We start from the raw sequence: 22,851 nt of genomic DNA on the forward strand, positions 1-22,851 counted from the left end.
AAAGGCGTGGGTGAATGTTCATTATCCCTACGATAAAAGCAGAAAAAATAGGTGCAAAATGGTCTTGTGCAATCTTATAATTTAGCTTTATTTTAAACTGGCTTACACATCTTAATACATTATGACAATCAGAATTATCAGGCCACCAAGAGGAGAGGAGTTTGTTTTGTTAATTGCTCTTGTTAAGCCTAATTACAGAACGGGGTGGAGTGGATGTGAGGGGAGGGAGGAATCTGCTAGCAAGAGGAAATTCTAAAATCCTCGGAGCAGTTCCAGGCAGTTGTGTGTTGGGGAGCGAGAGCGCGGGTGTGGTGTGGTGTGCGTGAGCATGCGTGTGTGTGTGTAAGGGTGTGAGAGTGAATGACAGACTTTCCATATGGACTAAAATCCTGAGATGCCTAAGCTGGAGGTGGGAAACCTGTGCTGTGTGGACACATGAAGGTACAGCTGAACAAAAAACTATGTTGTAATTTTCTTTATGAACTAACTCCTTTTTGGGGGGAAGGGGGAAGGAGGAGGGGCGGGAGCATGATGCAGATTATTTACTTTGCTGTTAAATTTTGAGGTTTGTATTAGATTGAGTGTTAAAATGGTTTGCTGGTATGTTGCACTATTCTTTGATATTACAGGTTGGCATGTAGCTTTGGGTTGGTATCCTAAAGCCCTTTGAAACATTTTCCTTCTTCCCCATGATTACAGTAGAGATGTGCTGCTCACAGACTGTGCTATTCGTTTACACTTTACAATGAAAAACATACATCCTTCTGCCCTGCATTATTCCAGTTTGTTTATGTGCCCCATATTACGTTGTTGGCGACTTACTGTGCCTGACCTGCATTTTCAGCCCCCTCCGTTGCCTCGGGAGCCTCCAGCACAGAAGTTTCTGATAAGGCAGTTTTGAACAAGCCAAACACAAAGTGAATGATTCTATAACAAATCTGTGCTCTTCCCCAGGGTATGTTACCTGACTTGTTTGCTGCCAAGGTGGTTTTATTGTTTTGGCTACTGGGTGGAGGGAGGAGACTAGAACAGTAGACGAGTCACGCTTTTGTTTTGCTTAATTATAATGTACACTTTTAATACAACCTTTTAGTGCCATGAATTAAATGGCATTGCAATCCTGCACAAGAAGAAAAATGCTACTGCTGTTGTAGCTGACAGCTGAGTGGTTAGATGGCCAGCGTGGGTCTGAGGCTTTTCTTTGCTGGCTGGAGATACTGCTGGGTAAATGTGTTTACTTTTTCCTTAGTATTTATACTAGTTAATGTGTTGCACTAGATAAATCTACTTCCTGAGTCCATCTTTCAGCTTGCTCTCTTTCCTCCCAATTGACAAATGGTTTGAGTTTGACACCATTTTATCAGTTGAACCCCTGCTGGGTGCTGCATGCCTGCTTGTTTCTGTTTTATCGTGAAAAGTGAATTATCTGCAATATTTTGCTACCATCCAACTAGCAGTTGGCAGGCTTTTCTATATGAACTGATTTAGATTTCAGCAAGGGGAGGCTGTTGTCTTTCACTGCAAAGCCCTGTTGTTGCCCTCCAGGAAAACAAAAGATCCGAGAGCTTTCTGCACCACAATCTGCTGCTGTCCCACTTTCAAGGAGGTGTTTTGTTTGTTGCGGCAGCTTCCTATCTTAAAATGATAAATTGAGCGGACATGTGTGTTGTTTTAAACTGCTGTCTCCAGGGCTTTGTGTTCACCTAGGATAAAATACATTATTTTGTGGTAGACTCTGGTTTAAACTTGATTTAAATTTGGTTTAAAGATTACAGAGCAAAAGGGAAAGCATCAACATCTTCAGCAGTTGTAGTGTGATGAGGAATAGCTGTCAGAAGAAGAACTCTACTAATTTAACCTCAAGTGGGTTGCAAATGCATTAGGGATTCATTAATATTAATAGTAGAATAGACATTTCCTGCTTTCGTTTGACATCTTCCAAGCTCTTTTTTTTTTTTAAGAGCAACTTGAAGTGTAGTTTTAACACTTATTCAAGTCACTACAAGGATGATAAGCTGAAGTTAAACAGAAGGAGACCTCTGAGTGTGTGGGGTTGGTCTCTAGGAGTCCTGGAATTTGGTGCTGTGCCTTAGAGAAAAATTGTGGTAAACGCTTGGGTGAGGCTTTCAGGGTAGTTTGCAAAAGGGATCTGCTAGGTACAACTGTAAGCAGAATAAACTATTGTCAAAAGAAATTGTTCTATGAGGGTGACAGGAAGGTCACTATCAAAATGGCATGTAAAGGTTAATAGCTGTGTAGATTTCTAAGGTGGACATGGTAGCAGCTTGTTCGCAAGTTCAGGGGTGAAAAAAAATCCAAACTATTCTTGAGTCCAAATATTTTGTGATATTGGATGAACAGTTCAATTTGAAAAATAAATAGGTCCAATGTAATTTTTACTTGTTTTCCATCTTCTAAATCCTGTGTTGCACATTTTCATGCTTCTGCTCTGTCATCAGCAGGCTTCCAACATTTCTTCAAAAAATAAAAAGAAAATTTGATAAACTCACCAAGTATCTTTGAGACCTAAAGTAAAACCAAGAATATTGTCAGCACCAAGAGGAAACATATAATTGCATTTATTGTTTTTCAGCATCCTGCACACCAAAATTTCACCCACTGAGTCCTTAAACTAAGAGAATTTGTGGCAGTGAAATAAGGGAGGGGCTTGATTTTTATAGAAAACACAGCTAAGAGTTTCAGTCCATAAAACGGCAAAAGAAAACAGGTAAACCCCCACAAAGAGCTAGTCTGGCAGGTCTAGTGATGCAGCAGCTACAAATGCAGAAGTGCACGTGAGTTTGGCAGCTCTTACTGATAGGGCAATTTGAATTGTCAGTGTGCGTCTGCTCTACTTGTTGAGCCTAATGAAAAGTACAGTTTAATCACTGGTGTGCCAAATTGACCATGATTAGCTGTTATTGCAGATTAGCGCATTGTCTGGGGCTCCAGAATTATTGATCCGGGTGCTGTTTGCTGGTGTTTTCTGTGCCCTCTATCGTAACCTCTTCTTAATGCTTAGGGGAGAGAAGCAGGAAAGGAGAGTAGGAGGGAAGAAGTCCAGATGGGAAGAAAACAGGTCCTGAAAAGACCACATAGGAACTAGGTCAGGTACTCTGGAGATTAAAGAAGCATGCTTCATCCCTGGACGCAGGAGGCAGGGACAAGTAGCATACAATTACGAGGAATTAGAACGGCAACAAGTAGTGCAGATTTATCAGCTTTAATTGTCTATTGTCAGGACAGAGCTCTTCTTGTAGATCAGGCGCTGCCAATGCTTTAATACCTTTAATGGACTCTCTATTGTGGGATTATCTCTCCTAAGGACAATGTATTTCTTAAAACTAGTTGTTTTGGGAGGGGCGGGGGGAGGAAGGGGAAAAAAGTAGCAGCAGCCCTCCTTTGTTGTTTTTGGGGTTTGGGTTTTTTTTCCTCCTCTGGTTTGTCACATTCTGCAGGAAGTAGCTGAGAGCCCAGTGTTGCTCTTCTTTCAGCAGCGCTATTCCTTCAGGGGAACTGATAGATACCTATTGAACATTAACCCCCTTTGCTCCACCTTCCCCAACAAGCTCCTCCAGAAACAATAGCTGGTTGATAAAAAGCAGATAAGCAAGGACACCCGGCTTAAGAATCTCTCTGCTATCTTTATTTTAAAAGCTTTCCTGGGTTTTGTAAAGTAAACATTACAACATTTAAAGAAGGATAAGGTGTCAACTATTTAATGAGAAGTTGTGTTTAATAGCAGAGGAATTCTTCCCTCCCCCACCCAACACATAGGTATGAAAAGACTGTTATTTCACCACCCTGGGGTAGGAGAGGTGAAGAAATGACAACTGTACTCTTAGGAGCTTAAAAAGTGGTCCTTCGGACCAACCCTACCAGATTCCCTAATCAGCTCTGAACATACAGTCACTATTTTGAATCCTTTGGTCCCGGATGCATGGTAGTCACATTGCTAGATCTGTGATAATCTGTGGGTAAATATTTTCATATTCACCACATGCACTTTGTCATGGTGTGTAGCTGTTGTTTTTGTTAATCTGTTCTGAAACACACTCCGTGGCCAACTGAGAAAAGTGACGTGGTTCCACCCATGGATCTTGCCCTCCTTCTGCTGTGTTCAGCAGCTCCAGGAGATTGGTAGACCCAGAGAATATCTGAAATGAAAACTGGATTGTGCAAGGGCAGAGTCTGAAGTTTTGCCGTTGTTCATATCACTGTGTCTTACCAGGCAGACTGAAGAGAGAATACCCCAAAAAGTGTCATGACTGCCAAACTGGGAAGAGACATGAAAGTTGAAATAATGCAGTTAATTGTGAGCTGGCTTCACTATTTCAGCTTATTGTGAGCTTGTTGTGGGGCTGATATCTGAAATACTCACAGGAGTCATCCTTCTAATATATGTGTATCATCCTATCCATCCTCCATGAGAATCTAGAAATCAGCCTTTTTTAAATGAAAGTTTTCCAAAACATACCCTTTTTTCATCCCCTTATCACCAGTAAAGTTGGAAAGTGGTTGGAATGGTTTGGCCTGTTCTCATTTATTTTTGCTCAGACTCAGTTGCAATGGACAGAATATTCAAAAGTCCATGTTTGGGATATGAAAGGTTGATTCTTGTGCTCAGGTTTTCTTGTCCAATATAAACTTAAGTTGCTAGAAACATGCAAAGACAATAAAAGTGTTGTATGGGCTCCTGGTTGTCATCCCTACCTTTCCTAAGGCCAGCATTGCTTAGAAGTGTGATGGGTAGACAAGATGGGAACATCTGTGGTTCATCTCACAGAGCCTTCTTGCCCTCCTGATAGCAGGCCCAGACAGCCTCAGTTTCTTCTTCTCAAATTCGAGCCTTAACAAGAGGAAATGGTTGAAGCTTAGCTCTTGCTTGTGTGTCCCCAGAGAATGTTTTTATTCCATTGGAGGAAGATTGTTTTGGCTTATTCGTATGTCATCTGAGCAGTATTTTAATAATGCCTAGCTGGAAACAAAAAGGGATATGGTATTTTAGTCTGCCTCCTTTTTTCTCTTTTTAAGGAAAATTTCTTGAGAGGAAAGAACAACAGAAACCAAAAGTGATGTTAAGGCTTGCACTAGTCGGTAGCTGAGAGTGCAGCCAAAAGATCTCCTCTTGGTATTGCTCAGCTCAGACAAAAATAAATGTTTGGCATTTGGAAGTGCTACAAGGCAATGACCAGGGTGCTTTGTAATTAAAAGCAGTCCCTGAAAGCTGCATGTGTTAATTCAAAAACCTCCTCCTACACCATACACCACCCCAAATGCCCTTGCAAAAACCTTCATGTACATTCAAGTGCAATTTTAATTTATCTCCTTATAGGCAATACTATGCTGAAGTTGTCTAGGGCATACAAAGCCTCTGAGATCATATCTAAAGCCTATAGGCACTGTTTTGCAAAGGTCAGGCCACTCTGTGAGAAGACGGCTGTAACTTTTCCTATTGCATAGTCACTAGAGCGTGTTTGGTCTCTCTCTTTCCCTTGAATATCACAGCAACCACAGTTTAAAAATGTGGCCCCAGAACATGAGTGTATATGAGAACTTGAAAGCAAGTTCTTCTTAGAGTTTGATTTCTCAGTTGGCTTTTAAAAGATGTGCAGTCGTGCAACTACATCATGTACCTTCTCCGAGTAATGACCACAACTGGTCCCCAAATGTTTACCAGCATAAGGATGCCTACATGCAGGAAGTGGGAAATGGGGGTGGGTCTGGTAGTTACCCTTGATGTGGTCAATCTGCCACTGACCTTGTTTGGGGAAGGGGAAGGGGAGGATGTGAAAATGAGACTTTCCTTTAATCTCTCGTGTGCATTTTATCTCCCCTCCAACTTTCTAAAGAAATTTCATCTGTTAGAGCCAGCTCCCTTCCCTCCTTCTTCCCCTTACAATTACAGCAGGCAGGGAGAACAGCAGCAGTGGCAGCTGAGGCTGAGTTGCGCAGGCTTGTTGTTGAGCTGAAGTGGTGATAGCATCAAAGGAAATGGATGGGGATTTCTGAGATCAGAGCTGTTAGGGCCATTCATGATTTGTTGCCAGGCTGAAAGCTGCTGCAGAGAGAGCTGCCTGAGAAATGCTGATTAATACAGTAATTGAGGTTTTCTATGAGCGAGAAGGAAAAAAATAAAATATGACTAAAAAGGTTCTTTTTGAAATGAACAACATTTTGAGATTGCACATTCCAGACAATAGCAGCTACTGGTACAAACGATTTCTATAAAAGAGCAGAAAATTTCTGGTTGAACAGGGCGTCTTTTTATGTTTCTCTCTTAAGGAGGAAGGTCAGAAGGTCAGTCTATATATTTCTTTAATGGCAGAATTTCCTTTGTGTTTCTTGCTTTTTTTACACATTCTGAACAATTTGTTTCTGTCTCTTTTTCTTGATAAACTTAGTTTTATTCCACTGTTAGGCTAGACCCGCACACCAGTGAAATCCCTTCTCCTGCACTATGGTAGTTCTGGGCTCAGCTTCCCTGAGACACCTGGAGCCAATTTCAGGATAGCCTCAGAGTGTACCACAGAGTTATTTGAAGTCCATAGGCTTCATAGGCTGTACTTGCCTCCCTGGGCTCCAGGGAAAGAGCCACACTGACCTGGGATATTGGCATCCTCCTGTTGTCCTGATGAACATTTTACTTCATCTGATCTGATTTAATCTCTGCTTCCTCTTGTTTTCTAGCCCAAAAGCATTCTCCATTCCTTGAAAAGCAGGTTTGCTTTTTCCCCCTCCTCTTCACATTGAGAAGATCAGTCCCTGAAGGAAATACATCAACCCTTTCTTCTTGCCACTACCCCCACTCCCCTTTCTCATTTTTCTTTCAAGCCAACAGGGAAGTGAAAAGCTCTGAAACAGCTGCCTCTCGGAGTGAGACTGTTTTTTGGTAAAATAATCACCTTCAGTATGACTACATTGTTTTTCTGTTCTATGCAGTGTGACTCAGCATCAGTTAATTAACCCAATCAAGTAGGCCGGATTTCTCTCCTTTAATGAATGGTTCTTCCTACTTCAGAGCCTTCCTAGACCTCATTTTGGATTTGGACCTCGGTTTTACTGGGTATATCCAATTACACATACATCCTTCAGCCCAGTGCTTGGGCCACCTCTCTTGTGGAATTACGCTGTGGTGACAGTCAAGCCAGGACACTGACTTGCGAGCAGTTGCCCTACTTATGTCTGCTGCCACGAGCCCTCCCATGTTAGTGCATATGGAAGGTCTTTACACAGATATGCTATTCTCAGCATCACAGGACGAAAATGGCAGGTAATCCTTTCCACACGTCTTTTTATCAGTGGGAGGAGGAGCAGGTTAAGGGAAAGGGGTTTGTATATGCCTGTCAGAGAGACAGACAGGCACCCGATTGCATAAAACCTGCTTCCTCCTCCCCTTCTGCTCCCTTTTTCCTGTGAAGAAATACATAACACCCAGATCACCCTAAAATATAAGTGCATGTATATTTAGAAGAAGAATGTGAAACTAGTTGCCACGTAAAGTGCCAGGAAAGTGACAAGAAATATGCTTGCAGGTGTGTGAGAAGAAGGAAAGGCAGTAGTTGCCCCACAGTGCAATAGCTAGTGTTTGTGTTGGGCTGTGGATGGCTATAAATGGAATTGTGCATCACTGTTCCTCTGAGCCTGAGGATGCCTCGCTGAAGAGACAGGACCACTGAAGGAAGTAAGGCATCTGGTTGTTTTGTAATGAGAAGCAGGAATGCTTTTAATAATAAACAAACAGGACATTGTATGCCATCATCACAGGATGTCCTTCCTTCAGCCAGCATGCTGACTTGGGTCGGAGGAAAAAGTTGAGTGTCAGGATCTGCTGATTGCTCTACCGATCCTCCTTCCATCATTAGCATGTTTCTGGATGATCACTTATACATTGCCCTATGCAAGATCCGTGCTCATTTTCTTACCACACTGTGAGAGGCAACGGGTTTGGAAACGCTGCCTGCCGTGCCCTGCTGTTGTGAGCTTCCCTGCTGTTACCTAGAGAGGGGCGAAGGTTTTGTTAAAGGGAAGAAAAAAATGTTTTCCCTTGTTCCTTTTACAGGGATTGATTAGGAGGACACTCAGGAAAGCGATAAAGTAAAAGCTCTTATATTCCCAAACGTGTCATCTCAAGTACAGTACTATGACTGTTAAGGGTTTTGGAACAAGCACTTTGAATCTAGTTTTAATCAATGTTCCTTGGGAACTTGGGAGTAATATTAGTTGTTATTTTTTATAACGTTCTATCAAGTCAAACTGCGGAAGAACGAAAGCGGGAGCGTGTTGAACTCCGGAGCTTAAAAACAGCACGGAAACCAGATTTCTAGTAAAAGTTGCCTCAGGTGCGCTCTCCGCGAAGCGTCCCCCCTGCAGACCGAGGCGGCGGAGCAGCGCCGCGGCTCTCCCTGCTGACGCACAGGCTGTCTGGGTCGAAAGAGGGGGGGGAGAAAAAAAAAAGCAATGTAAAAATCCCAACGCGGGTGGGCTGGGCGGGAGTAGGGGCCGCAGGTAGGGCCCCACCTCCCGCGTTCTGAGGAGAGGGGCTGAGGGAAAGAGGGAGGGGCCGGGGCGAGCGGCGGGCGGGCCGGGGCGAGCGGCGTGCGCGGCTGTGACAGGCGGCCCCCCAGCGTTCCCCAGCGGCAAGAGCAGCAGCACCTGTCTGACACGGGGAGGGAGGAGCGGGAGGGGAGCGGCGGCTGGAGGTGTGAGTCAGTCTCCCGGGGACCCGGCCGCTGGAAGGAAGGAGAAATGTTTACTCTGTAGAGATGAGCCAGGTTTGCCGCCGCCGGTGGGCTTCGGTGTGGAAACGCGCGCGGACTCTGCCCCGGTAAGGAGCGCGATGCCGTCCCCGCTTCACCCCCGTCTCCACCTCCCCGGCTCCTGCTTCTCGCCCGCCCCGGCGCCCGCGGGACGGAGCAAAAGTTTCCTCGTCGCCTCTCCCGTATCGGGAGCGCTCCTCCGATCGGCATTAACCCTTTCGCTCCGCCGCGCAGCTGTCATTCCCCCCACCCGAGGGCTGAGTTTCGCTGTTAGTCCCCTGTCCCCCTTTAACGTCGAGGGTCCGGCACTGTCGCAGCGCTCGCCTCGCCCGCAGTCGGGACGGGGCGCGGGGCCGGTCCCGCGGGGGCTGCGTGTCGCGACCCCAGCCCCAGCCTCTCGGGCAGCTGTGGCGGCCCTGCCGCGCCTCCCAGGAGGGAGGAGCGGTCCCGGGGGGCGCTGGGGGTCTCCCCCGAGCCTGCAGTCAGTCAGTCCTTAAACTCTTTCTCGGAAGATTGTGCGCTTTCAGTCTGCGCGTTTCGTTTTTTCCGGAGGAGGGCTGTGAAATTTTATAGCAGCTGCATATCCGAAAAGGAAAAATGAAGGGATTTTACGCCGGATTGAACGTCATTCCCAGCTACCGGCATAGGCAGAGTTTGGTCCCTAGTGAACCTTATGGAAAGAGCCTGACCCTACTATCTTTTCGAGGATAGGTTTGATAACAGTGCTTATGTCCCGAACAGAGTGAGGGGCTGAAGGACTTGCTGGAATTGTCCTGATAGGCTCATATGCAGTCCTTTGAGTTAATAATTCTAGGAGGTCCCATCAAAATCAAAAGGGATAGATCAGCTTTAAAAAATATTTATTTCCCCTGCTCCTTTTCTGTTTTGACCCTCAAGAATGTGTTGCAGTGCTTTGTGCAGGGCTGCTGCTGCTACAGTGATGCTGGCAGGATGTCGGCTTTCTCAGTCTTCCATGCCAAAGGATAAGGGGACGTCAGAAAGAGGCGGGGGGGCCAGGTTGTTTTGAAAGTTGTTTGTGTGTTGAAAGCCGGTGGGAAAGTTCAGGCTTCCCCATTTGGAAGAGGCAAGGCTGGGTTCCGCTCTTCCAACATGCGCTTTCCATTTTTAGCTTCATTCAGACGCAGACAGCAGCTCCTTTCCTCTTCCTCTCCTTGTTTGTGACACTTTTCTGAGGCAGCTTTTCCACAGGCGACTAAGTGGTCTTGCGGCCATGACCCCACGTTTTCTTCAGCACGGAATATTTTTTTCTCTCTGAAGCATTAAGAAAAGGGTCTGAAAGAGGTAACGTGGTTATTAGCTTAGGGATTTTTTCCTCTTTTTGTTCCTTCATTATTACCGAGGCTGGCGTTTTAAGGTGCTGCTTCAGTCAGAACAGCTTCGTTTACACTGCTTTTTGGCTATTACTCAACTGTACCAACTATCCTGCATACGCTTTTAAAGTGTCACAGACTGCTGTATTAGTCACACTGTATCAACGGAAACCACAACACTGAAGGACAATGAGGATTAAAGACTGTTTTCTTTTTTTCCAGGCTGCTACACAGTGTAGCTCGGACGCTGTGAGTTTAAAGAATCTGGTGAAAGGGAGAGAGTGGACAATGAAAATGGACATGGAGGATGCTGACATGACTCTGTGGACAGAAGCTGATTTTGAAGAGAAATGCACATACATTGTAAATGATCACCCCTTGGATCCCAGTGCTGATGGAAGCACCCTAACTCAGGCAGAGGCTTCCTTGCCAAGGAACTTGACTTTCAAATACGCATCTAACTGCAAAGAGGTAAGCACCAGTGCTGTGGGGAAGGTTGGAGTCAGACAAGCCAAATCACAACGCTTTGGAAAGTGTGTGCTCACCCTGTCTTTGATTCTTTAACACAGACACACACGCGCCCCAACGACAACAACAAATGCTTCCCACTAGCATTTAATATGGGACTGTAATAACTCTGTTAAGAAACTGTGAGCTGGTCATCTGTTGTCTCATATTTTCACTGAAAATTGCAGCCAGTCTATACCTGAAACTGACTCTGTACCAATTCTCAAACAGTTAAATTTTCACACAATTTGAACAGCATCTGAATAAGCATATTTAAACTGTGGGGTAGTCCTCTGTGCCAATTTCTAGACTGCTGTTTGCCAGGACCATTCATTGCCTCTGGCTCAGAGATTAAAAGTGCCTCAGTTGTCCAATAAACAGCTTTAAAAAAACATAGAAGGGAAAAAACGCCCAAATTCCTGGAAATGTGTTTAATTATTTCTTTTTGTTTTCCCTTTGGTTATGAAATTGCTTTATTCTTTTCGTGAGCTTGTTGTATTCCCAACTGCCTAAATTCTTAAAAACTCCTGCATGTCGGTTAACGAAGTAATGGTAGAACTGTAGCAAGCTTGACAGAAGTGTGGCCGTAGCTTAAATTAACTTTTGTTTATCTGGGACAGTATCTTCGCTGGTAGCTGAGCGAGTCTGTCCTATCCTTGTCCCTGGAGTGGGTACATTCTTTGTTGTTGTTTCAGAAGGGCTGGAAAGAAATGAGCCTGGATGAGCAATTTGGTTTTGTGTTTACTCCTTCATATAGAGTAGCTATTATAGTTAGGTGTGATGTTCGGCAGGGTAATAACCCAAGGGACAACCCTTCATTTCTCCTTGTGCTGAGGCTTGTGGTATAGCAACTATTACCTGTGCTTCTGCTTTGGCTAAACATACTGACCACAGAGCTGAAAAGAAGAGGTATACTCATACGTGCCTATCAAATATTTCCTTACAGAGCAGGTACTTCTTTAATCCTGAATACAGAAAGAGGGCCAGACCCCCAGCTAAAGGGTGTTGACACTGGAATTTAGCTTGACAGTGCCTAATACAGTGTCTAGTAGGTCTGATAATAGGTTAAAGCAAATTCTCTGTAAAATCACTTTTCTCCACGCATCTGCTCTGCCCTGCAGAAATTTGGCAGAGAAAGGTCATGTTCCAGAAAAAAAGTGAGAAACTTTGCTTTGTGTTACTGCATTGTTAGATAGGTCTTACTTTGGCAAGAGGAGGGAAATAAAGCTGTGACTCTGTTATGTGATATGAGAGGATTTTGTGGTTGAAGGATGAGCTTGCAGCACGACAGCTCAGGCCGATCCTTAGTGGCCAGCTGGTGACTGATTGGTTGCTGAGGCTGCTTGCTCTCTCTGCCCCTGTTGAGTCGTCCTGTTGTGGCTGGAGACATCGAAAGAGCTTTCAAAATTCCCGGTGTTGTGTTTGGAAATACCAAGTGTAATTTCCTTACTCTCTAGCTCAGGTCAGTGAATCAGGGTAGGAGGATTGCTACCATCTCTGTATAAGAGGTGGGGAAAGAGAGAAGTTGTTGAAAGATTGTTGGTTCTTCCTTGTAAAATGTGACCTGTGCAGCTCCCTGCTAGTAGGAGTCTGAATATAGGACATCCTTCTTTTGTTCTCCAAAGCTCCCCCTGGTCTTTTATTTGTGCTAAATTGCACCTACCCTAAGAAGCAATAGGAACTTTCCAATCCTGACTATCTCTAAGGTAGCTCTGAAAGAAAGATCAGTCATGATGCATTTTTCACCCACCTTCTGTGAAAGCTACTGTCCTGTGAATGTACAGACAGGTCAGTCATTTGCTACTCATCTGCTGAGTGAAGCAGTTGTAATTGACATAATCTGCTCACATTCTAGCAACTTCTGACGTGAAACATTATTTTTCTTTCTGTCTGCCTTCCAAGTTTGATTCTATTCAGTGGGGTCAGGACTGGGTGTGTGTATTGCTCTTGCACATCAGTGTTTGTTGGGTCAGTGAGGGAGCCTGAATCTGGTTTTGACCTCATGGAAAACCACTGGAGTCCTGGCAGTTTGCTGGGGTGGGTTTTTTCACTTGCGAAAGGATGAGGTAAGACTTCACGGGATGCATGTGTGCGTGTTTGCCAGTGGGCTTCAGATGTGAGCTGTCTTCCTTGTTAACTTTAGGGAGAGCTGTGGCTTCATCTGGCTGAGAGTTTTAAATGCTGAGTCAGTTTATTGTCAAAAAACATATATAATACATCACTTATGAAATCCTAATACTGTCATGATTAGATCATGAAATCCTAGTGTTGTCATGATTAGTACTGTATCTCCAGTTGGAGCAGGAAAAGTACTGCGTGCCTTCTTAGGAGGGAGGAAGTACAACCGCTGTTATTTGGAAAGCATTGCTTTTTCTTTTTCTTCCCCTTGCATGCTTTGTGAAGTGAGTAGCTCCTCTTTAAAAGTTTATGCAATTTGCAAGGGAGCCCGTGACACGTCATCATACTCTTGTTTATTCTTGGATCTTGATCAGGGACTTTTCTGAAGGACACATTTTTTGTTATGAGTTCACAGAATGTGTCAGCATTTCAAAAACTGAGTTACTACTGCTTGTAACATTTTAGGCTGTTAGATTTGCATGAAGTTATTTATTTCTTTCTATGTGTGAACTATTTATCATTTCCTCTATTTTTGACAATTGTCAAAAAACGATGAAATGCGGTGTTAGGCTCATCCTCTAGAAGGCCATATGAGAATGATCTTTTCATACAGACATTTAGAAACTTTTTTCAAGAACCTTTCCTTTGGTCTTGGTGCCTAAAGCTCCAACAGCACTTGATGTAAAGTGCCGGTTACTCTGCTGTTTTGAATATTACTAGTTCTTCATCCTGGTCTGTGAGCTTTGACAGAGCAAAACATATCTCAGCAAATGACCCATTACTGTTGTATTTCTCTAATAAGGCCATTTCTTAGAGACAGACCCTGAATTGGTGATTTTGGTGAAAGCAGTGATTTTGAGCTGTTATGAAGTGTGCCTCACTGACCTCAGACACTTGCTCTCCCCTATTGTTTTTATTTATTTTATATATGGTCACTGAGGAAACGGTCTGAAAGAATTTTATTTTGTGGCATCACTTTTGGAAAACCGGTCACTGAGCAAAGAGGTAAAAATTATGTAACTGTAGAATTGGTAGTTTTAAAAAAATTAAAATCAGTGTTATTCCAGGACACATGATGGCCTAGCCTATTCAATGCATGTGGAGCATTCTGCTGATTTAATGAAGTCAGTAAGTATTCAGTGTTTTGGGGGTTTTTTTAAGCAGCTTAGCGGTCCCACTGCAGAGTTAGCAGGAGTTGTTGTTTACTTCAGTGCCTTCTCCCCAGACAAGGATGTAGGAGCGTTGATGTTCCAAAGCGCCGTCTCTGATCAGAACTGGACGGGGAGCCCATCCGCCCGATGCTCGGGGGCCGCGGGCAGGGCGGGATGTGCGGACCGGGCCAGGCGCGCCCCCGGCGTGCCCGGCCCCCGGCGCCGCATTAGGACCCTGGTCAGTTCCAGAGCCGCCGTCCCGGGTTCCCGTCGGCCCCGGGCTCGGCCCGCCGGGCCGGCCCGCAGGCGGCCGCGCTGTCCCCGGCCGGCCCGCCCCGCTCCCAGCGCGCCCCACTCGGGCGGCACCGAGCGCAGCTCGGGACGCGGCCGCGCCGTGCGGGCTCAGGCTGCCGCCGGGATGCACCTTCCTGCTGGAAGTGCTGTTGTACCGAGAGGAGGGATGCGGCGGAGTGCTGGGAGCTTGGAAGGGAGAGGGAGTGAGCGCCTGTGCAGAGGAACTTGCGGGGGAAGTCGCGCGTGTCTGCCGTGCGGCGTGGTCCGCGCCCCGCAGGCAGCGCCGGGGCTCGCATTTTGGGGAGCGCGCCCGCGCCAGGCTCCCCGCGACTCCCGGCAAGGACTCCCGCCGAGGGGAGCGGCGCTCTCAGGGACACCTGGCGGACAGAGCTCCGAAGTGCCGCTCTGGCACAGCCCTCCCGCAGACCGGGGCGGCTCACCCCTGCTCTGGACCTGGAGTTCCGCCACTGTCCTGTCTCCAAGCCCTCGGCATCTCCCTGATTCCTGGCCTCTTGTTAAGCCGTCACCGCTAAGCTGCGGCGGGGCAGGAGCCCCTTTTGGCTGCATCAGGGGACCTGCCGGCATCCTGGAGCCAGCCCACCTTGGCACTGCTGACACCCTTCTCCTGTAGGGTGTCCCTCACTGACCTCGGCAGCTGAGCTTGTGGGGGCACAGTGAAAACCAAGAATTGCTGACCAGAAAGCCATCCTCAGTAAAAAGTTACCTGTGCAGCTTTAGCCTAGTTTGCACAACTTCAGTTTTGGCACATGGGAATGTGCAGAACATCCTCTGCCAAAATAACTTTCTGATGGGTACGGGGTGAGAAATCATCTCTGTGTTCAGCTGCCCGGTGGGAGAAGCAAACACTGTCTCTAAGGTGGAAATCAAAAAGTATCTGCTGTGTCAGAGACTGTTTCAAGTTGACTAGTTCAAGGAGTGATTTCTAGAGATTCTGAGAATTTCATTAAAGTTGTCTTAATTAAGGCCAAGTTATTTTTAAAACCATGAAAAAACTCAAGCTATCATGCAGTAAAACTGGTAGGATTTGCCGTAGCTTGGTTGTGAACTTTTCTTGAGAGGGCAGATGGATGTAAATGAAGATATATAGGGAAAATGAGAAGAACATCTGCCTTTTTCAGCTCTCTATGAGACAAGTACAAGCAAGACAAAAATAAAACTGAGTCACTGAGCTTGTTTCAGCATATGGTAGGTGTAGGAAAATTTCTGGAAGTCCTTCTCTTCCTTCAGTCCAGATGCACAGGTCAATGAAGCATTTAACTACCTCTACTGTTAGTGTTTCAATTTTTTGGTAGTATGCAGAAACACATGTTGAAATGCAAACAAGTACAAACAGCCACAGCATACACCCAGCAATCTGTTTCCAGGTGATTACTTGATTTCATGACTATTATTTGTCCCCTTTATTTCGACATTTAATATGAAGTTATGTTAGGTGTAAGTTGTTTACTGGGATTTTTCAGCTTCACCAGTACACAGGCAAGGATTTCTTTGTATCTCTTTCTTAGACACTAAGGGTCATACAACAGAAGAAAACATAGCATAAGAAAATCAGAAGGCTTAACTAATTTGTGAAGTGCTGTCTACATACAGTCATGGGGTTTTACCACCTATTGGTGAGAAGAACTTGTTAAAAGAAAAGCTCAAATAAGTGAGCTATCTGTAGGGTCTGATGAGTGCTAATCTGCTTTGGTAAGGAAGTGGATTCCTTGTGCGGCACAGACAGCAGTAATCCCAACTCTGTCAACTACTCTAGTGTTCTTGCCCTGTTCTGAAATCCTGGCGAGCGAAAAGACAAGTGGCAAGATATGTGAAGGGGATATGTTTAATTCATTTTGCCATGAAAGTTTGTATAATGCAAAATTAATGAGCTTTTTACTTTCCTTTTTTCACTATCTGAGCAGCAAGATCAATCTTGCAAAGGCTTGGAACTTTGGGGTTACAAAATTACTGGTTTTTTAACGTTGCTTGGATGCATTACATTTAAGAAGATTAGGGAGAAGCAGAGAGACAAAACCAGTAATTCAGCAGTGTTTTGCAAAGGGTTACTCTAAGGCACGTTCTTCTGAATAATGATGAATTGCTTCCTGATTTGTGGTCAGTGACTTTTTTTGGTATAATTACTGTCAAGAAGGAAGCTGAACAACCAGAGTACATGTCTTAGACCTACCATAGTGGAGCATTTTCTTCAAAACCTGTATGGCTTTTTGACCAAAACCACTTGATATATGTTACTGGAACTGCTGATTCCTTTTCATGAAAGGTGACCTGTAAGTACATGTCCCAAAGCCATTTCATATTCTGTTTTGTATGCCACTGTATGCTGGTGAGAGAACTGTAGGTTGTCTCTTTTTTTCTTTATTTTTTTAAAAAAATTTTTGTTCTCTTTTTAGCTATCAGGGCGGGTGCAGAGCAAAGAATGAAGGGGGTTGGGGGTGGTTTCATTTTGATCTGGAGGACTAGTCATTCCAGTTCCTAACTTATTAGAAAAGTGAGCTCTGTAGCAGTGAAGTGATTGCTAGATATTGAATATTTTTGTTTGCTGAAACTAGACTTTTGGGTGTTGCCTTTGACAGAAGAAATAACTTCTGAAGATATTTGATAGTCTCTACACATTTCACTTACTGTTTCTTCTTGTAAATGTATTTCCACAAAACAGATTTTTAAGGTGATATTCATCATTGGCTTCCATATGTCTTAGCAAAATGCTAGTCCCTAATAAAGCTGTTGGTATTGTATCCAACATAATTGTTAATTTATTTCTGTTTTGCTGACCTAAAAATTTCTTGTATTTGCTTTACCTTGTTAAGTTGGGGGGGGCAGGGGAGGAGAGGAAGACTTCTCAATTTCTGCTGGCAATAAACTGATCCTGTGCTGCTTTTCTTGTAGGTCACTGGAGTTATAAGCAAAGAGTACATCCCAAAAGGAACGCGCTTTGGACCCCTGGTAGGAGAGATCTATACCAGCGATACAGTTCCCAAGAATGCGAACAGAAAATACTTTTGGCGGGTAAGCAGGAAAAAACAGCACCATGTAGTTGCAGTAAGCAGATCACTAAATGAGTATGGCTGAGAAGCTGGGTCACTTCCTGCTGCAGACCTGTGTGATGGAGGGGACAACCTTTGTAGCCTGCCAGGCATGAACGGAGCCAGGGGGTGAATTAAGCTGAGTAAAAGCCTGGCTGTCTTGGATGTAGAGAGTGTGTGGGTGGAGAGAGCAGTGGAGGTGCACAGCCCTTCCGGGCTTTGTCTTCCAAAATGGATCAGTGCTTGGTTCTGTAAAGAAATAGTTCTGCTGCTTGCTGTAAGGACAGGTTATTTTGCATTTCTTCACAGTGGAAAGTCATTCTAGTTTATGCAAGTATCATGTCCTTGATTTTTCCTGCTGGGAAGAACCTGTGAAAGTAGTGCATAAACTTTACTTGGAATTATGATAGATTTTGTGACATTTTTTCCTGGGTTTTGAACAGAACTGCTATGACAGTGGTGGTGGTGGTCTTCAGTATATGACATTCAAGTCATGAATTTTTCCAGTCCACCTCAGAATTGTTAGAAGAGGAGCCCATGGATCTCAGTGAAGGGAAAAGAGGCAAACAGTAGAGGTGGTGTCTAATTTGTACTCCATAGTATAAGCTCGAAGGCAGCACCAGCCAATTTGTTTTGGCTTGGGCAGTCTGGGCTGGGGCATGTGCTTCCAATTTATCAGTTGACATAATCCTCACTTTCCTTACAGACCCATTAACTGTTAGAGAACATTCCTTCAGCCCCATCTCCTTCCATGGATTTGTTTTGCTGCCTTCTAGCCATTTAGGTTGTGTCTAAATCCGTGGATTTGGGACTGTGTCCAAGCGTCTGTGCTCAGGTGCCTGCCTGCCTTAGTAATATCCTAACCTCATATCCAGGTGAAACCCAGGGCAAACACCAGCGTTCCCCACACTCCTTTCTTCCTACCTAATTGAATCATTTTGGTTTTCTCAGGTCGTCTTTGAGCGATGTAATACAGCATTGCACAGGCAGTTATTTCCATGAGCATTTTTACAAAGCAGGCAACTGTTTTCACGTTCATAAGGCCACAAAATGTTTCTTTTTGCCAATTTTTTGAGGAGCTTTTGTCCAGTATAGGAAGAGACTGGTATGCTGGCCCTAGCCTTGCTGGTTGTCAGTAAGACAAGCAGACACAGGGAAGAGGGGCTGCTAAACATCTTTCAGGACTTCATTCGTATGTTGCAGCAAGAAAGATGACATCATTCTTATGATATGATTTTAAGCCTTAATGTGGGAGTACCCTCGGAAATACTATCCTAGGAGCCATCTAAGCATCATTAAATTCCCTGTTATAATCTCTTGATTTGTTCAAGACAGACTGCTGCACTGAAAATTAATTCCTTCGTAGGGGTCTGACACAGGCTTGCATATGCAAAGGAAATTGTGGGAGATAACTTCCCACATGTTATTAAAGGCATCCTGGGCTTGCTGGCAGGAGTGGGAACATCTGTTCTGTGCACGGGGGATGCTGCCTGTGCCTTGCCCGCACAAGGGGAGCTGGGGCGCCCTGGCCCACGTCATTTCTGGGAACCACGCCGTGACTCAGCACATCTGGTCTCGCCTTCCCCAGAATAGGTGGGAGCCTGGTGGGTGCCTTTGCCAGGGGAGCTGGACCTGTGGCCCTGATGTGGGAACTGTGGAGGACTGGTTTGGGAAGTGGCAGAAGGCGTCAAGTACCAGAGCCCCGCGTTCCTGGAAGTTTGCGAGCTGGGGTGAGCAGAGAAACCCGAAGGCTCCTCTTGATGCAGCATAACTCGCCCAGCTCCCTTCCATTTTCTCATAACAAACATACCGCAAAATCTCTCGCAAGCTGCTTTGATGAGGCCACATGTATTTCCCCCTTCTCAGTTTACAGGAAGTTACTCTTAAAGAAAGTGATTCTGGTGTTTACGGCCGGCGTTAAAGGGCCATGCTGCCTCGCCCCTCTCTGGCAGCAGCCGGTGGGAGCAGAGGGGTCCCGCTGGCCCGTGGGCGCTCACAGCGCACTCTGCCTCGCCAGGTAGGTGCGACAGACAGTGGTGTGGACACAAAGGCAGGAACACCCTGTGGAGTGTTTTCCCCTTAAGATGAGCTCTGTATCCTCTTTGGAAAGGCATTTCCTGCTCAGCGAGGTGCGTCTCTGGTGCAGGCTGCTCCCACTTCAAGGTCTGGCTTTAGCCTGGTCATCTGTTTTGTGAAACCCAGGAAGCCCATATCATCCAACACAGAGCTAGTTCCCTCCAAAAGTAAGCAATGTGTCTTTAACATGTCTGCTGGATTTTTCTTTTTTTTTTTTTTTTTAAATAGTTCTCTTATTCTTACCATTCCAAGAAACAGTACCTTCTGTCAATGACTGGGGCTTCTTTCCCCTGAAACCACTAAGCAGTTTTTAGATTCACATTTTCTTTCACCTCTGTGGACAAGTCAGAACATGTCCCTTGATAGGGACATGTCCCTTGACTTTTCATGGGCTAGTCCCTGTCCAGCTCTTCCTTAAGTTATGACAGGTGAATTTCATCTTTGCCTCGCCCAGCCTTTCTACAAAAGGGTTACAGTTCAACTATGAGCAAGTGTTGCTTTAGGACTCTGCTGGGGGGTGGAGAATGTTTGCATAGTTTAAACCTTTGGGTGGAGGCGGTAGGAAACTGCAAGTACAGAGGCCATAGGAAAAGAGGAGAAAGACTCTGACGTAGCACAGCCAGTCAGTCTTATACATAGGTGACTCAAAGCATTAATGCAATGTGCACTCAGACCTGCAGTCATCAGCATCACCCACTTGATCCTAGCACTAGAAAAAGCACTCGAAGGTAGACTGTTCACACAGGGAGAGTACTCTGCATTTCAGATTTGGTGTCTTGTTTTCCCATACTAGCAGAGTCACAGGCTAAGCAGAAATGGAAGAGGTGACTTTGTACTTATGTTCTTAACTCTCAGGATGTCAGAGTTGGAAAGGTGGGAATCCAGCTTGAACTTTTATTCCAGTGATACCTGCTTGTTTAAAAGCAAAACAAAACAAAACCTTATTGCTTTTCCCCTCTGGACTTTTGTTTCAGTTTAGCTAGACAACTCTGTATGTACATGTTGCATATGATGCATATATATATTAATAAGCACTTCCTCTCTATTCCAGATCTATTCAAGTGGTGAGCTTCACCACTTCATTGATGGATTTAATGAGGAGAAGAGCAACTGGATGCGTTATGTAAACCCTGGCTACTCTGTTCAGGAACAGAACTTGGCTGCTTGTCAGAATGGAATGAACATCTACTTCTATACCATCAAGCCCATCCCTGCCAACCAAGAGCTGCTTGTATGGTATTGCCGAGACTTTGCAGAGAGGCTGCACTATCCCTCCTCCAGAGACCTGACAATGATGAACCTCAGTAAGTGGATTACAGTATAAGCAAGGAATGCTAGTAATGTCTCTTCTGCCTATATGATCTAATAATAAGTTGTATAATTACACACCTGCATCATCTGTTGTGTCACAGTAGGTAGCTTGGAGTAAAAAAGGGGAATTAAAAAACCCAACACAACAGAATGAGTTCCCTGTGACTGTGTAAATGTAAACAGGTTATAAAAATTCTGAACAGTTGCTGGTGTACAATCTGAGTCTGATCTGATGAAATTCTGGATGGGCAACCTGAGTAGATCCTTTGCCTTCATAATCATGGCTGTTGGTTTGTTCTCATACTTTTCAAGTCCAGATCTCACAGTGTGTTGAGCAAAAGTCTGCTTTGATAGCATACACTAAAGGCTGTCCAGTCATGTTCCCAAAGGCCTGCCCTCACTGTACCACGAAGTGGCAATGTGCCATGACTCTGTCTAGGTGCCTGACAAAATATGTGTTAACTGCCTGCCTAATGCACTTTGAGCCTTGCATCTACACTTATTTATCATAGGGGAACAAACCTCCTGTGGTCTTCTCATCTGGTTACTTGTTTTTTAAACTCAGTGCACTTTGTCCCCATTTCTTGGCTTAATATCGCAGGTTTCGTTTTCTGTTCAAAAATAATAGCACTGGTAGCAGAGGGAAGAGGTGTTCCCAGGAGTTTATCTCTATGTTCCTCTGTGGTTTATGACCATTTCCAGCTGCAGTGCTTTACTCACAGCTTAATCACTGCCTAGCACCTCACCCAGAGCCCCTTAAAGAGCAGGGAAGAATCTTGCTGACTTCTCAATGGACTCTTAGGCTGCCTCCCCCACTGCTAGGTGCTCTGAGATAGAGCAGAACATTCTTTTGTCCTTTTGCCATTGCCTACACTGAAACTTGAAGGAAAAAGCGAACAGGGTTTTTTTTCTAAAAAGAACTCTCGCGGTTATTTGACAACAAGGGGTTAGAAAATATCAGTGTTGCTTTGGGGTTCATTAGAGCTAAAATGTCATCCTGTATCATGAAAATGATGTCACATACTCAGATTAATCAAAAGTACACCTGTCCTCTGTGGATGTCATTCTTTCATCAGTTTTTGGTCTTTCCTTACAAATTAATAGAACAAAACTTGTCTCTTAATGGCAGAGGGTAGAGAGGGAGGGAATGTCCCATACAGCCATATTATCTATTCTAAAACTATCTCATTGGTTCTGTTGCCTTTGCACATATGTCATTTTACCACTCTCTGTGCAGTTCTGTTTCCTGGTATGATGAACTGTTGGCTTTTCAGTGGGATCTGCAGGTGGGATGAGAGAATAAATAGCATTTGGAGTTCCTGTGGATGAGAAGTTTGCAAAGATCTAGCTAGGAGGATACACAAATGCAGGACTGGTTTCCTGCTTCTGCTGGTACCTTAGGTTTCCTCACAGAAGTAGCAAGGAATATATTTGTATGGTGTTTCTTTCTCTGTCCAGTTACTCTTGCTCAGGTCAAAATTAGGTGTGTCTGAACATGGCAGAATAATGCATTTTTGTAAAAGCTCTATACCTGGATTTAAATAAATGGGATTTTGAGCCACAATTGTGTAGTTCAGCCTTAACACTGGCAATATTTTTGGGTGAAATTGAAATATCTATTCTTTTTTAAGATAATTAAATTTTATCTTACCTCTCTCCACTTAAGGAAAATAGCAGTTCAGAAAAATGAGGAAAAAGTTCTCACTTTTTTTATTTTTTCCCCTCATTTTTGTTATAGACATCTTCATGTCTAAACCTTGCAGTTGGGCCAAAACCTCTGCAGGTACCATGAAGATTGAGGTTTTCTAATGTTTTGGTGCCCTTCTTTGAACAGTATGGAAACAATCCAGTAGTCTCCCAAAGATGCTTATTTGCCAAAGGCCCTGTAGCAACAGTGCAAACAGAGGTGGTTTTTCCAGCATTAGTACTGAAACCAGATGAGTTGAAAGTGAATGCCAACACTGTTTAGTTTTCTTCTGCCCCTTCCCTCCCAGGACTGTTAAAGTTGAATTAGTGAGCATTGTGCTGCCTCTCCAGCCTCTCTCTCTATCACAAAGTCTGGCCAAGGTACCCTCACACTGCATTCATTATAAGTGAAGTGCAAAGAACTTGTCACCAGATCACTAGCACCTTGCACCTGCTGCAGACGTGGGGCTTTGGCCCTTCAAAACATTCTTGACACAGTCCTGCTTGAGGGGACCCTCACACTGGTCACCTGCTAGGAAGTCAAGAAAGTCCTTTCCAGCCAAATGGATTGCTA

General features: G+C 44.7%; 1 protein-coding gene across 7 annotated transcripts in view; it reads left to right on the forward strand.

Moving 5' to 3' along the window:
* Window positions 1-283: 283 nt before the first annotated feature.
* The window catches only part of PRDM1 (PR/SET domain 1), a 33,147-nt gene continuing 10,579 nt past the window's right edge, over window positions 284-22,851 (forward strand). Inside the window, exons 1-4 of one of the 7 annotated variants that reach the window (XM_071548829.1) lie at window positions 284-441; window positions 10,313-10,561; window positions 17,068-17,187; window positions 20,332-20,584. In XM_071548829.1, the coding sequence (XP_071404930.1) occupies window positions 436-441; window positions 10,313-10,561; window positions 17,068-17,187; window positions 20,332-20,584 (628 nt within the window). In that variant the 5' untranslated portion in view covers window positions 284-435. Of the gene's footprint in view, window positions 442-1,152; window positions 1,225-8,688; window positions 8,828-10,279; window positions 10,562-16,324; window positions 16,449-16,653; window positions 16,847-17,067; window positions 17,188-19,488; window positions 20,009-20,331; window positions 20,585-22,851 lie in introns of those variants that run through there. The other 6 variants (XM_071548827.1, XM_071548834.1, XM_071548828.1 and 3 more) reach the window with 6 other exon arrangements.

The sequence above is a fragment of the Pithys albifrons genome, chromosome 2 (assembly GCF_047495875.1).
Source record: "Pithys albifrons albifrons isolate INPA30051 chromosome 2, PitAlb_v1, whole genome shotgun sequence".
Lineage (NCBI taxonomy): Eukaryota > Metazoa > Chordata > Aves > Passeriformes > Thamnophilidae > Pithys > Pithys albifrons.